This window comes from Chiloscyllium plagiosum, unplaced genomic scaffold (assembly GCF_037043375.1).
Source record: "Chiloscyllium plagiosum isolate Xiang-an unplaced genomic scaffold, Cpla_swu_hap1 HiC_scaffold_33, whole genome shotgun sequence".
NCBI lineage: Eukaryota > Metazoa > Chordata > Chondrichthyes > Orectolobiformes > Hemiscylliidae > Chiloscyllium > Chiloscyllium plagiosum.
This window is the reverse complement of record NW_028270171.1, coordinates 17866105-17878950: the sequence shown is the minus strand read 5'-3', so window position 1 is coordinate 17878950 and position 12846 is coordinate 17866105. Positions and strand designations below refer to the sequence as shown.

General features: G+C 46.6%; 1 protein-coding gene across 1 annotated transcript in view; it reads right to left on the bottom strand.

Annotated features, from left to right (window-relative positions):
* tmprss6 (transmembrane serine protease 6) overlaps positions 1-10103 on the bottom strand; it is a 90621-nt gene extending 80518 nt beyond the window's left edge. The window contains exon 1 of the mRNA XM_043679802.2: positions 9600-10103. Within this exon, the coding sequence (XP_043535737.1) occupies positions 9600-9806 (207 nt within the window). The 5' untranslated portion in view covers positions 9807-10103. The remainder of the gene's footprint in view (positions 1-9599) is intronic.
* Between the last annotated feature and the right edge of the window lie 2743 nt (positions 10104-12846).

The window sequence follows — 12846 nt, the reverse complement described above, 5'->3', positions numbered from 1 at the left end:
ATGTGCAAACTCCACACAGGCAGTCACCCGAAGAAGGAATCGAACCCGCGTCCCTGGCGTTGTGAGGCATTGGAGCGAAGCTCTGCAGCCCTATCACATCCAATTGTGAACATTGGTGGACAATTCAACAATGAGCTGGAAGGTACATCAGTGCAAAAGGCAAGACTGAAGCATTTACAAACATCTTGAGCTAGACATACCAAGTGGACGATCCATCTCAGCCTTCTCCTGTGCTCCCCAACAACACAGAGACCAGCCTTCAGCTAAATTTATTCACGCCACGTGGTATCAAGGCTAAAGGCACTAGAGACGGCAAAGGCTACAGACCCTCACAATGTTCCAGCAACAGTACCGAAAATTCGGGGCAGCACGATGTGGTTAGCACTGCTCCCTCACAGCACCAGGGTCCCAGGTTCGATTCCAGCCTCGGGTGACTGTCTGTGTGGAGTTCATAGGATTTGGGGGGAAAGTCTCCACTGGTTGAAATTATACCAAGCACAAAGGAAGATGGGTGTGGTTGTTGGAGGTCATAGAGTCTGAGAGTCATAGAGATGTACAGCATGGAAACAGACCCTTCGATCCAACCCGTCCATGCCGACCAGATATCCCAACCCAATCTAGTCCCACCTGCCAGCACCTGGCCCATATCCCCCCAAACCCTTCCTATTCATTTACACATCCAAATGCCTCTTAGATGTTGCAATTGTACCAGCCTTCACCACTTCCTCTGGCAGCTCATTCCATACACGTACACCCTGTGTGTGAAAAAGCTGCACCTTAGGTCTCTTTTATATCTTTCCCCTCTCACCCTAAATCTATGTCCTCTAGTTCTGGACTCCCTGACCACAGGGAAAAGACTTTGCCTATTTACCCTATCCATGCCCCTCATAATTTTGTAAACCTCTATAAGGTCACCCCTTAGCTTCCGACGTTCCAGGGAAAACAGCCCCAGCCTGTTCAGTCTCTCCCATAGCTGAAATCCTCCAACTCAAATCCTCTTGTGTATTTAGACAATTGAACCACTGAATCATGACTGGTACTATGATGCCTTAGAAATTTGAGAATATCCTCCACATATTTCATTTTGCAGTCCATCTCTCTCATAATCTCAATCTCAGGATATCCCTGCAGGAGTTCCTCAAGGTAGATTTTATAAATCAATCTGGGCAATTAGGGATGGGCAATAAATACTGGCTTAGCCAGCGACACCCACATCCTGTGAATGAATAATTTAAAAAAAGACCTTTGAGCAAAGGAGTTGGAGTGTCACGTTGAGATTGTATAGGGCATTGGTGAGGTCTCTTCTGAAGTATAGGGTACAGTTCTGAACGCCCTGTTATAAGAAGGATATTATTAAGCTGGAGAGGGCTCAGAAAGGATTTCCCAGGATGTTGCCGGGAATGGACGGTGTGAGATATAAAAATCTGGGAAAGGCTGGGACCTATTTTCACTGTAGCGTGGGAGGTTGAGGGGTGAAATTAGTGAGGTTTATAAAATCATGAGGGGCATGGATAAGATGAATGACAATGGTCAATTTCCTTAGGCAGGGGATTTTCAAAATTAGGGGGCATATTTTTAAGTTGAGGGGAGAAAGATTTAAAAATGACATGACGGCAATGTTTTTACACAGAGAGTAGCTCATGTGTGGAATGAACTGCCAGAGAAAGTGGTGGATGCAGGTACAGTTACAATGTTTAAAAGACGTTTGGATAAGTTCATGACTAGGAAAGGTTTGGAGGGGTATGGGCCAAATGCAGGCAGGTGGGAACAGGATGAGCATGGACCAGTGGGACTGAAGGATCTGTTTCCATGCTGTATGACTCTATGACTGTACACTGAACCTAGGCCTTGTGATCCAGAGTATGGAACACTGCCACTGCATCGCAAGAACTCTCACTTCCTCAGTTCTTTGCCCTCTCCATCTTCAACTGCGACATCAATAACATTCATAAGGGCAGAGTGGGGACGCTCGCCGAAGATCACACAATATTCAGCACCACTTGCAACTCCTCAGACATTGAAGCAGCCCACGTTCAAATGTAAGAAGGCCTGGACAATATCCAGGCTTAGCCTCACAAATGTCAAGTAACATTCATACCACACAGGTGCCAGGCAATAACCATCACCAACAAGAGAGAACCTAACCACTGCTCCTTGACATTCAATGGCATTTCCACCACTGAGGGGAATTTAGATTAGATTCCCTCCAGTGTGGAAAGAGGCCCTTCGGCCCAACACGTCCACACTGACCGTCCGAACAGTAACCCACCCAGACCCATTTCCCTCTGATTAATGCACCTAGCACTAAGGGCAATTTAGCATGGCCAATCCACCCTAACCTGCACATCTTTGGACTGTGGGAGGAAACTGGAGCACCCGCAGGAAACTCACGCAGACACGGGCAGAATGTGCAAACTCCACACAGACAGTCACCCGAGGCTGGAATCAAACCTGGGATCCTGGTGCAGTGAGGCAGCAGTGCTAACCACCGAGCCACCCCTTTAGCACATTGTATCATGCTCCCCTTTGGACAAAAAAAAACATGAAATGGACCCTCAAGGAATCAGAGCAGGAGTAGGACATTCATCCCCTTGAGCTTGCTCCCCCATTCTATCAGATCATGGCTGGGCCAACCCAGGCCTCAACTCCTCTTTTTATGCTTCATTATCATAGCCCTCAACTACTCAATATTTCAAAAATCTATCTACCCTCTTTTAAGGTAATTTGAGATAGAATCACAGAATCCCTATTGTGTGGAAACAGTCCCTTCGGCTCAACACGTCCATACCGACCCTCTGAAGAGTAAGCCGATCAAATCCACTCCCCTACCCATTTAGCTTTCACAATTCTTTGGGCTAGAAAATTCTAGCCTTTCACTATGAGAAAAGAAATTTCTTCACATTTTTTAAAACAATGAATGTTCCCTTCTTAATGTCCCTGGTTTGAGACTTCACTAGTGCTAGAACATCTAAGTCAACATCTCCCCTGTCAAAACTTCCCAGAATCTTGTTTGGTTTAGCTCAATCGGTTGGATTGTTGGCCTACAGAGCGGTGTGATGTCAACAGTGTGGGTTCAATTCCCATCGCCAGTTTGATGTTACCATGAAGGACTCTTCTTCTCAACCTCTTCCCTTGCCTGAGGTCAAATCACCACCAGTCGCTTCTCTCTCAAATGAGAAAGCAGCCCTTAGGTTTTGGTAAGACTATGGCGACACAGCCACCACCACTGAATCTCCACTACCAACATTCCGGAGGTTCCTGTTGACCAGAAACTGAATAGAATTCAAAATATTCTTGCTTAAAGAGCAAGGAATTCGGAGACAAATATTTCACGCCCTGATTGTCTAAAGCCTGCCCACCATCTACAAATTAAAAGTTGGAAGTGGGGTGTGTGGAACACCCTCCACTTGCCTGGATGAACTTAAACGCTCAAGAAATACAACGTCATCTTGGAAAAAGTCTCTAACCATTTTCTCACTTCACCATCGATGCACCGAGGCAACAGGGTGTACCATCGACAAGACGCACTGCAGCAACTCACCAAGGCTCTTTTGACATCACCTCTACCATTTAGAAGGACAACGATAGCAGATACATGGCAACACCACCACCTACAATATCCCCTCTAAACCACACACCATCCTGACTTGGAAATATATCACTGTTCCTTCACTGTCACCAGGTCAAAATCCTAAAATTCCCTTCCTGCCCAACTCCCTTTCCACCCTCTTTCCCTTACTTAGAATCATAGCATCCCTACAGTGTGGAAGCAGGCCATTCAAACCATTGAGCCCACACTGACCCTCCAAACAGCATCCCACCCAGACCCACCCCTCTATCCTATCCCTGTAATCCTACATTTCCCATGGCTAATCCACCTAGCCTGCACATTCCTGGACATTACGGGCAATTTAGCATGGCAAATCCACTAGCCTGTGCATCTTTGGACTGTGGGAGGAAACCAGAGCACCCGGAGGAAACCCACGAGGACGTGGGGAGAATGTGCAAACTCCACACAGACAGTCACCTGAGGGTAGAATTGAACCAGGGTCTGTGAAGCAGCAGTGTTAACCACTGATGGACTTCCGAACTTTAAGACCATCTGCTCTAGTACAATGAGAAGTTGTTCATTTTGGAAGGGAGTGCAAAAGGACAGGACGTAATTGAAATGGAAAAAAATTCCAGAAAGCTGTGAACCAAGGTGCTTGAGAGGACCTGTGCTCAGAAAGCTATCACACAGGGGCTGTAGGTAATCAGGACAGCGAATGGAATCTTGGCCCTTATTTCAAAGGGGGTTGGAGTATAAGATTAGGGAAGTCTTACTACAACTGTACAAAAGCACTGTGGATGGAAGCACATCTGGAGGACTGTGAGCAGTTTTGGTCTCCTTATTTAAGGAAAATATCATTTCATTGGAAGCAGTTCAGAGAAGATTCACTAGGATGATCCCTGGTATAGAGGGATTGTCAAATGAGCAAAAGTTAAACAAGTTGGGACTTTAGTCACTGGAGTTTAGAAGAATGAGAGATGATCTCATTGAAACATATTAGATTCTTAAGGGGTTTGACAGAGTCAATGCTGAGAGGATGTTTCCACTGATGGGAGAGTCTAGAACCAGAGGGCACAGTGTCAGAATAAAGAGGCACACATTTAAGACTGATGTGGAGATGTCCGTGTTGGACTGGGGTGGACCAAGTTAAAAATCACACAATACCAGCTTATAGTCCAACAGATTTATTTTTATTTTCTTTCTTTGTTTTGCTTTTTTTTCTAAATTTCCTGGTTATAGTTTTTTCTTCCTTTTTGTCCAACAGCTTTCAGAGTACTGACCCTTCGGTAGGTAGCTGGTGGAGCATGATCATAGGGCACGTATCCTTATGATCCTGCTCCACTAGTTACCTGTCCAAGGAGCAGCGCTCCTAAAGCTTGTACTTCCAAATAAACCTGTTGGACCATAACCTGGTGTTGTGTGACATTGAAGCCTGAGATGAGGAGGAACCTCTTCTCTCAGAGAGTTGTGAGTCTTTGAAACTCTTTGCCGCAGAGAGCTGTGGGGGACAGAGTCCTTGCGTATACTTAAGGTGGAGATAGATTCTTGATCAGTTGGAGATTGTAGGGTTACAGGGAAAGTGAAGGTGAGGAATGTCAGATTAGCAATGATCCTGTTGAATGGTGGAGCAGGTACGAGGGGCTGAATGGCCTCCTCCTGTTCCTATTTCTGATGGTGCTCTCAAGAGCAGATTGGGATGAACAAATGTTGTCTTTTCCAACAATGCTCACATCCCGTGAAAGAATTTATTGACACAAAAAGTGCTGATTATCTGTTTATTCCCTGGTTGTTGTTTGTAGGAACTTATTGTGTGCAAATTGGCTCCCTTGCCTCTTGCCTTCCAACTACAAGCCTTTTAAAAACCCTCCATTGAATAGGAACACTGTTGGAGAGCAAGGGGAGGTGGAAACTGCTCTACAAATGCAAAGTTTTCTTCATTCATTCAGGAAAAGTAAAATCCCAGAATCAGGGCACTCAAATTTCAAAGGCTGGTGTTTGCTTTCGCATGACCCTTGTAGTCAAACTACACATCAGCGTTTTGAAAGGATTGACCTTAAAACCGAGTCTGTCCTTTCAGGGACAGAGTCTGAGTAATGATTTACTACAGGGGTGAAAATCCTCATGTTGACAGATTTGGTGGCTGGCTCCTTTCTCGATGCACAGATACGCCGGTGAAAGGCCGGCCACGTAAGAGAGTTCTGCTTCTGTGTCTCTGGTGATGGTAGATGACATTCCTCCCACTCTCCCCCACTCCCACCTCATCCCGTTCCATTTCTGGCTCATATGTACATGGATCCAATCTACCTGCCTTGGTTCTGTAGCCCCTTGCCTAATGATGATCTCAATCTTGAGATTTTCCATTGACGCTCTCCCCCATTGACTCCATTGATAGAGTCAGTTGGTTGGAGGTCTCTAAATTTCCCTACTTGTGTGAAGAAGACCTTCCTGACATCATATAAGAACTGCCAAGCTCGAATTTTAACATTATTTTCCCTTGATTTGCAGTTTTCCATCAAAGGGCATGGTCCCTTTGCCCCTACTCTGGGTAGTGGGGCAATTTGGCATACAGAACATAGGCATCTCTTTCCATTAGAGAGAGGCACTGGATTCAGGGAAACCACTCAATTCTAGTCCTCCATGTACTACCACCAGCTGATTCAGAGATTGAACCCACACTCTTGGCATTAACCTGCAACCAACTGAGCTAAACAATCCAGAACTTCTAAGATCATTTTAAGTACGTCGGTTAGACCCACTGCTTCATCCGCCACGCTCATAGAGGAAGGCAAAACCTTGTCTATGCAACCTGCCGTAATAATTTAACTCTTTCGCCTGCCATATCCCAGTGAATTGTATCAATGCTCACTTCCAAGGCCAATGTATCCTTCCTGAGGTGTGGTGCCCAGAACTGTAACACCAATTACAGAACGACCAGAGATTTATCCAACCAGGGCAAGACTTCTGCCTCTTGGCATTCAGGAATCTTAAAATAGAGACCAAGATTTTGTAAAGTCAATGTACTCCAGATAGAGCAAAGTGATCTGACAAGGGAGTGAAAATAATCTCATTCCCACATTATCAGTCAAAAGATACTCTCGGGAAAATCATTCCGATGCAAGCTGCCAGGGCAGGAAGAGATTTTGATGAGTGCATGATGGAGACATGGGTGCCCCTGACCTTGGGGTTGGTTAGCTCAGTTGGCTAGATTAGAGGGGTGCTGGAAAAGCACAGGTCAGGTAGCATCCAAGGAGCAGGAAAATTGACGTTTCGGGCAAAAGCCCTTCATTCCTGATGAAGGGCTTTTGCCCGAAATGTCAATTTTCCTGCTCCTCGGATGCTGCCTGTCCTGCTGTGCTTTTCTAGCACCACTCTAATCTAGACTCTGATTTCCAGCATCTGCAGTCCTCACTTTTGCCTAGCTCAGTTGGCTGGATGGATGATTGGTGATGTAGAGTGATTCAGGTTCAATTCCAGCACCAGCTGAGCTGACCATGAAGGACTGTCCTTCTCAGCCTCTCTCCTCATCTGAGACACGATGACCCTTAGGTTAAACTACCACCAGGTATTTCTCTCGGTCTCACTGAGAGAGGTGGACTACAGTGACTTTACCCCAGCTCTACTATGTTTGAGATAGCTCAGAAGATTTAGCCTCCCCGGTCCCACTGCCAGCCATGGTTAGAGATATTATCCAAGGACTCTCCAATATGACTTGCTGCCTTACTCAATCTAACAGCCCAGTTACAATTTTTTTTCCAAAACCAATGAGCAAGCATGCGCAAGAAATGCAAAGGAGACAGAAAAATGGTACTGGTTGTTCAGCTCCAGGAAATTCCAAGGAGGATTAACAAGCAAACATTCCTCATTTTCATGTCAAACGAAACAAAATTATCTTTCCTGAATTTGTCTTTTTGCCTCTTCTAACGTCACAAAGTAATATTTTGGATTCTTCCATTCCGCCCACTCGGAAAACAGTTCCATAATGGGTTCAGTAAGGGTTGGAGGGAGTGGCTAATTAATCTCAAAGGATTCAGTGAGGTGGGGGTGGGAGAGCCCAGGGTTGTGTTGGTGACTCTGGGGAGAGGTACAGGAGCTAGGCCGCACCTGCTGTATTGGAGCAGTGAGGAACATTATTCCCAGGCCTGAGGCTGGGCCTCAAACTGTGAGCTCTACACTGAAGCTCAGAGGAGGCGAATGCACCCCTTCTTACCCCATAGCTGGTGGGCAAACAAATTCTGCCGATTCTGAAAACAATTCCTGAGATGCTGGCCAATTCACCAGAGCTTTCAACCCTGGGGAAAAGAGTAGCACAGGATCAGGACTATGGCACTGAGTAGAAGACGGAAACATATCAGAATCAAACACATCAGTGTGAGCCTTATTGTAAGTGTGATGGATCCTTTCTGTTTGAACCACAAGGACCAGCAAAAAGAGACTGCCATTTATATAGCACCTTTCCAGTCCTTAGAGCTATTCAGATACATGTCTTTATTTGACCATGTGATGTAGCAACAGCAGCAGGTTGTCTGCCTGCAGCAATAATGACTAGATAATCTTTTATTAATGTCGGTGAGGGATAAATATTGGCCAGGATCCCCAGGGAGAAGTCTCCTGCTCCTGGAAGAATGGTTTGGGGAGGGGATGCTTTAGGTCCACGTGAGAAAGAGAGAGGGAAGACAAGGCCTGAAGGTGAAGGGCTCTTCTTAGAAACATCATCGACAGTGCAGCACCCCTCCAGTACTGCACCCCTCGAATACACCCTTCCTCCAGTACTACACCCCACCAATTCACCCTCCCTCCAGTACTACACCCCACCAATTCACCCTCCCTCCAGTACCGCACCCCTCCAATACACCAAACCTCCAGTACCGCACCCCTCCAATACACCAAACCTCCAGTACCGCACCCCTCCAATACACCAAACCTCCAGTACACCATCCCTCCAGTCCTGCACCCCCTCCAATGCACCAACCCTCCAGTCCTGCACCCCCTCCAATACACCATCCCTCCAGCACTGCACCCCCTCCAGTACACCATCCCTCCAGTCCTGCACCCCCTCCAATGCACCAACCCTCCAGTCCTGCACCCCCTCCAATACACCATCCCTCCAGTCCTGCACCCCCTCCAATACACCATCCCTCCAGTCCTGCACCCCCTCCAATACACCATCCCTCCAGCACTGCACCCCCTCCAATACACCATCCCTCCAGTCCTGCACCCCCTCCAATACACCATCCCTCCAGCACTGCACCCCTCAATATACCATCCCTCCAGCACTGCACCCCTCAATATACCATCCCTCCAGCACTGCACCCCTCAATATACCATCCCTCCAGTCCTGCACCCCCTCCAATACACCATCCCTCCAGCACTGCACCCCCTCCAATACACCATCCCTCCAGCACTGCACCCCTCAATATACCATCCCTCCAGCACTGCACCCCTCAATATACCATCCCTCCAGCACTGCACCCCTCAATATACCATCCCTCCAGCACTGCACCCCTCAATATACCATCCCTCCAGCACTGCACCCCTCAATATACCATCCCTCCAGCACTGCACCCCTCCAATATACCAACCCTCCAGTACTGCACCCCTTCCAATACACCAACCCTCCAGTACTGCACCCCTTCCAATATACCAACCCCCCAGTACTGCACCCCCGCCAATACACCAACCCCCCAGTACTGCACCCCCGCCAATATACCATCCCTCCAGCACTGCACCCCTCCAATACACCAGCCCTCCAGTTGTGCACCCCTTCAGTGCACCATCTCTCCAGTTCTGCACCCCTACCCCTCCAGTCATCACAGAATTAGCTCTCCAGCCTTTGATGGGTGTGCGGGACTCTCCAGCTTCTCTCTCAGAGTTGGGACCGAGCCACATCTACGAGAATCGACTGGACTATTCAACAGAACCCAAGTACTTTTGGAAAACAGCCGATTGACCCCAAGCCCTGGAGACATAACGCGTTGGTTGGAACTGGAAGGGGACTGCCCACAGTGTCATTGTAAAATGCAACAAATCTCACAGCAACATTGCAACTTACAAATTCTGCGTTGGGGTGCCAGTTCATGTTGGTCCTGACCATGTTCATTGGCGCTGGGATAAATTCAGGGGGCTCCTGCCCGTTCATGTTATTCCTGACCATGTTCATTGGCGCTGGGATAAATTCGGGGGGCTCCTGCCCGTTCATGTTATTCCTGACCACGTTCATTGGCGCTGGGATAAATTCGGAGTGCTCCTGCCGGTTCATGTTCAATCCTCAGGTGCACACTTGAATATTTCTGTTGCTCTGTGCCAGGCATCCGCAGCACACTTTCAGTTGACAGGTCTTTCCTGGAGAAAAACTGACAGTGGCAAGGTTTTTTTTTTGCAGTCTGGAATGGAAATTAAAAACAGCTCTATTGAGCAACCAAGCGATCAATACTTTTAAAGGAGGGTCACTTAGTGCTCTGTCAAAGTCTGGATTCTTCCCTCAGGATGGAGAGAGTGTTTTGCTGAGCTCACATCGAGAGAAATAGAGTCTTGTCAAGGTAAAGACTTTGCAGACACCTGTGACTAAGTCCTAACAAAGCATAAACAGCCTCACCAGTTGGATTCCACTGGGTCCTACTGCTCCACTGCTTGTCAAAGTTCCTCAGAAGAGATTAGAAATGTGTGGGCGGAAATATTCAGCACATCCACACGATCTGATGGGCCTCTGGGTTTAATCGCCTCTGTGACTTCAGGGGCAATTATTTTTCCCGCAGCGCCACTTCTTTTCCTAGGATATGGGCCAAGTAGAGGCAGGCAGGACTACTTTAGTTTGGGGTTATGTTCTGCAAGGACTGGTTGTACCGAAGGGTCTGATTCCGTGCTGTATGAAATTAGGGGAGGCAAAGTTGCTGAAAAAACTCAGAACTCTGAAGAGGTCATGGAATTGTGCAGCATGGAAGCAGACCCTTCGGCCCAACGTGTCCATGCTGACCAGATAGCCCAAACTAATTTAGTCTCACTTGCCAGCATTTGGCCCTTATCCCTCCAAACCCTTCCTATTCATGTACCCATCCAGATGCCTTTTAAATGTTGTAATTGTACCAGCCTCCACCACTCCCTCTGGCAGCTCATTCCATACACACACCACCTTCTGCATGAAACAAATTGTCCCTTAGGTCCCTTTTAAATCTTTCCCCTCTCACCCTAAACCTATGCCCTCTAGTTTTGGACTCCCATCCCCTGTGAAAAAGACCTTGACTATTCATCCTATCCACGCCCCTCATGATTTTATAAACCTCGATAAGGTCACCCCTCAGTCACTGATGTTCCAGGGAAAACATCCCCAGCCTATTCAGCGTCTCCCTATAGCTCAAATCCTACAATCCTAGCAACGTGCTTGTAAATCTTTTCTGAGCCCTTTCAGGTTTATCTATATCTTTCCTATATTAAGGAGACCAGAATTGAACACAGTATTCTAAAAGTGGCCTAACCAATGTCTTGTACACCACAGCATGACCCCCCCCCAACTCCTATACTCAATGCACTGACCGGTACAGGCCATTGTCACTAGTCCTGAAACGCTAACTCTGCTTTCTCTCTCTCCACAGATGAGGCAGACCTGCTGAGTTTCTCGAGCAATTTGATTTTTTTTCTGTCTTCCAGCAACTGCGGTTCTCTTTTGTTTAATTAAGCAATAAATGAGCTTCTCCTGGCTATTCTTTGAGACTAAGGTTTAACTGGAAGGTTGTTTAAACATGAGATAGGGCTGAAGGAACTAGCCAGCTTCTCCACTCACCTAATTAAATTCCAGTCCTGTCTTAGGTAGCAGCTTGCTTGCCTCGAGTCAAAAATTCTTTCTTATAGTCCCAATCCAATGCTTAAATATAATATTCATGACTGAGGATTCTGGTGGAACAGTGATTGTATCCCTACCACTGAGCTAGATGGCCCTGGGTTCAAATCTCACCTACACCAGAGGTGTGTTTGAGCAGCAAGTACATGGGAGTGATAATGACCAATAATCTATCCTGGGCCACCCATGTTGACGCTATGGTTAAGAAAGCACAGCAATATCTCTCCTCCCTCAAGAGGCTACGGAAATTCAGCACGTCCACAAAGACTCTTACCAATTTTTAGAGATGCATTATAGAAAACATTCTATCCAGACACATCGCGGCTTTGAAAGGCAACTGCTCTGCCCAGGACCGTTAGAAACTACAGAGAGTTGTGAACACAGCCCAGTCCATCACACGAACCAGCCTTCCATCCATGGACTCCATCTACACTTCCCACTGCCTCAGGAAGGCAGCCAACATCATTGAGGACCCCGCCCACCCCTCACCAGTTATAATCTCTTCCAACCTCTTCCATTGGGCAGAAGAAGCAAACATTTGAATACATGTAGGGATACATTCAAGAGCAGCTTCTTCCCTGCCATTAACACACTTTTGAACAGACCTCTCAAATGTTAATTCTGATCTCTCTATCTCCTTGCACAACTTTGAATTACTACTAGAAAAATGTCTATTATTTATCATTCTTCTATTAGACCGTAACTTGCGTGTTTTGCACTTCTTATGAACTTGATGCTGTGTACAATTGTGTAGTTTCTGCTGTCCATGTAGCACCCTCGGTCCTGGAGGAACACTGTCTCGTTTTTACTGTATCACTCGTATATGGTAGACATGACAAATAAAACGCTACTCTGTCTACCTCTTCTGCAGCTGTAACACTGCATTCTGCACTCTGTTCTGCTATCCTGACTTCTTTTGTATGGTATGATTTGCAAAGCAACACTTTTCACAGTATCTCAATGCATGCAACAACAATAAATCAAATCAAATCAAAGATGTCTGAAAGTGAAGGAGAGCTACATGGTTTGTGTTGTCTCCTTTTGAATCTAATGCTGCCCAAGGTCCCATCTATCTGCTTTAATGAATACTAAAGGCTCCATAGGAGCATATTGAAGAAAAACTGAGATGTTTTAAGATACCTTCCACTCAGAGATATTATCACACATCTCTGGAGTGAGTGGGACTTGAACCCACACCTCCTGGTCCAGAAGCCAGTTTGCTACATCTGTGCCACAAGGACACTAAGCTGCTGAGTTATATCCTGTGACTTAATTGCCCACTGTTTATCTCTCAATCAACCTTGCAAAAAAAGGAGGAGATTGTCTGGTCTTATCCCAGCTCTGGGAGCTTGTGGTGTGAACTCTGGCTGCCATGTTTCCCAGATTACAACACCGCCTACACTTCGAAAAGAGTTTAATTGGCTATAATGCCCTCTGAGATGCCTGTTGGTCATTAAAGAAGTGA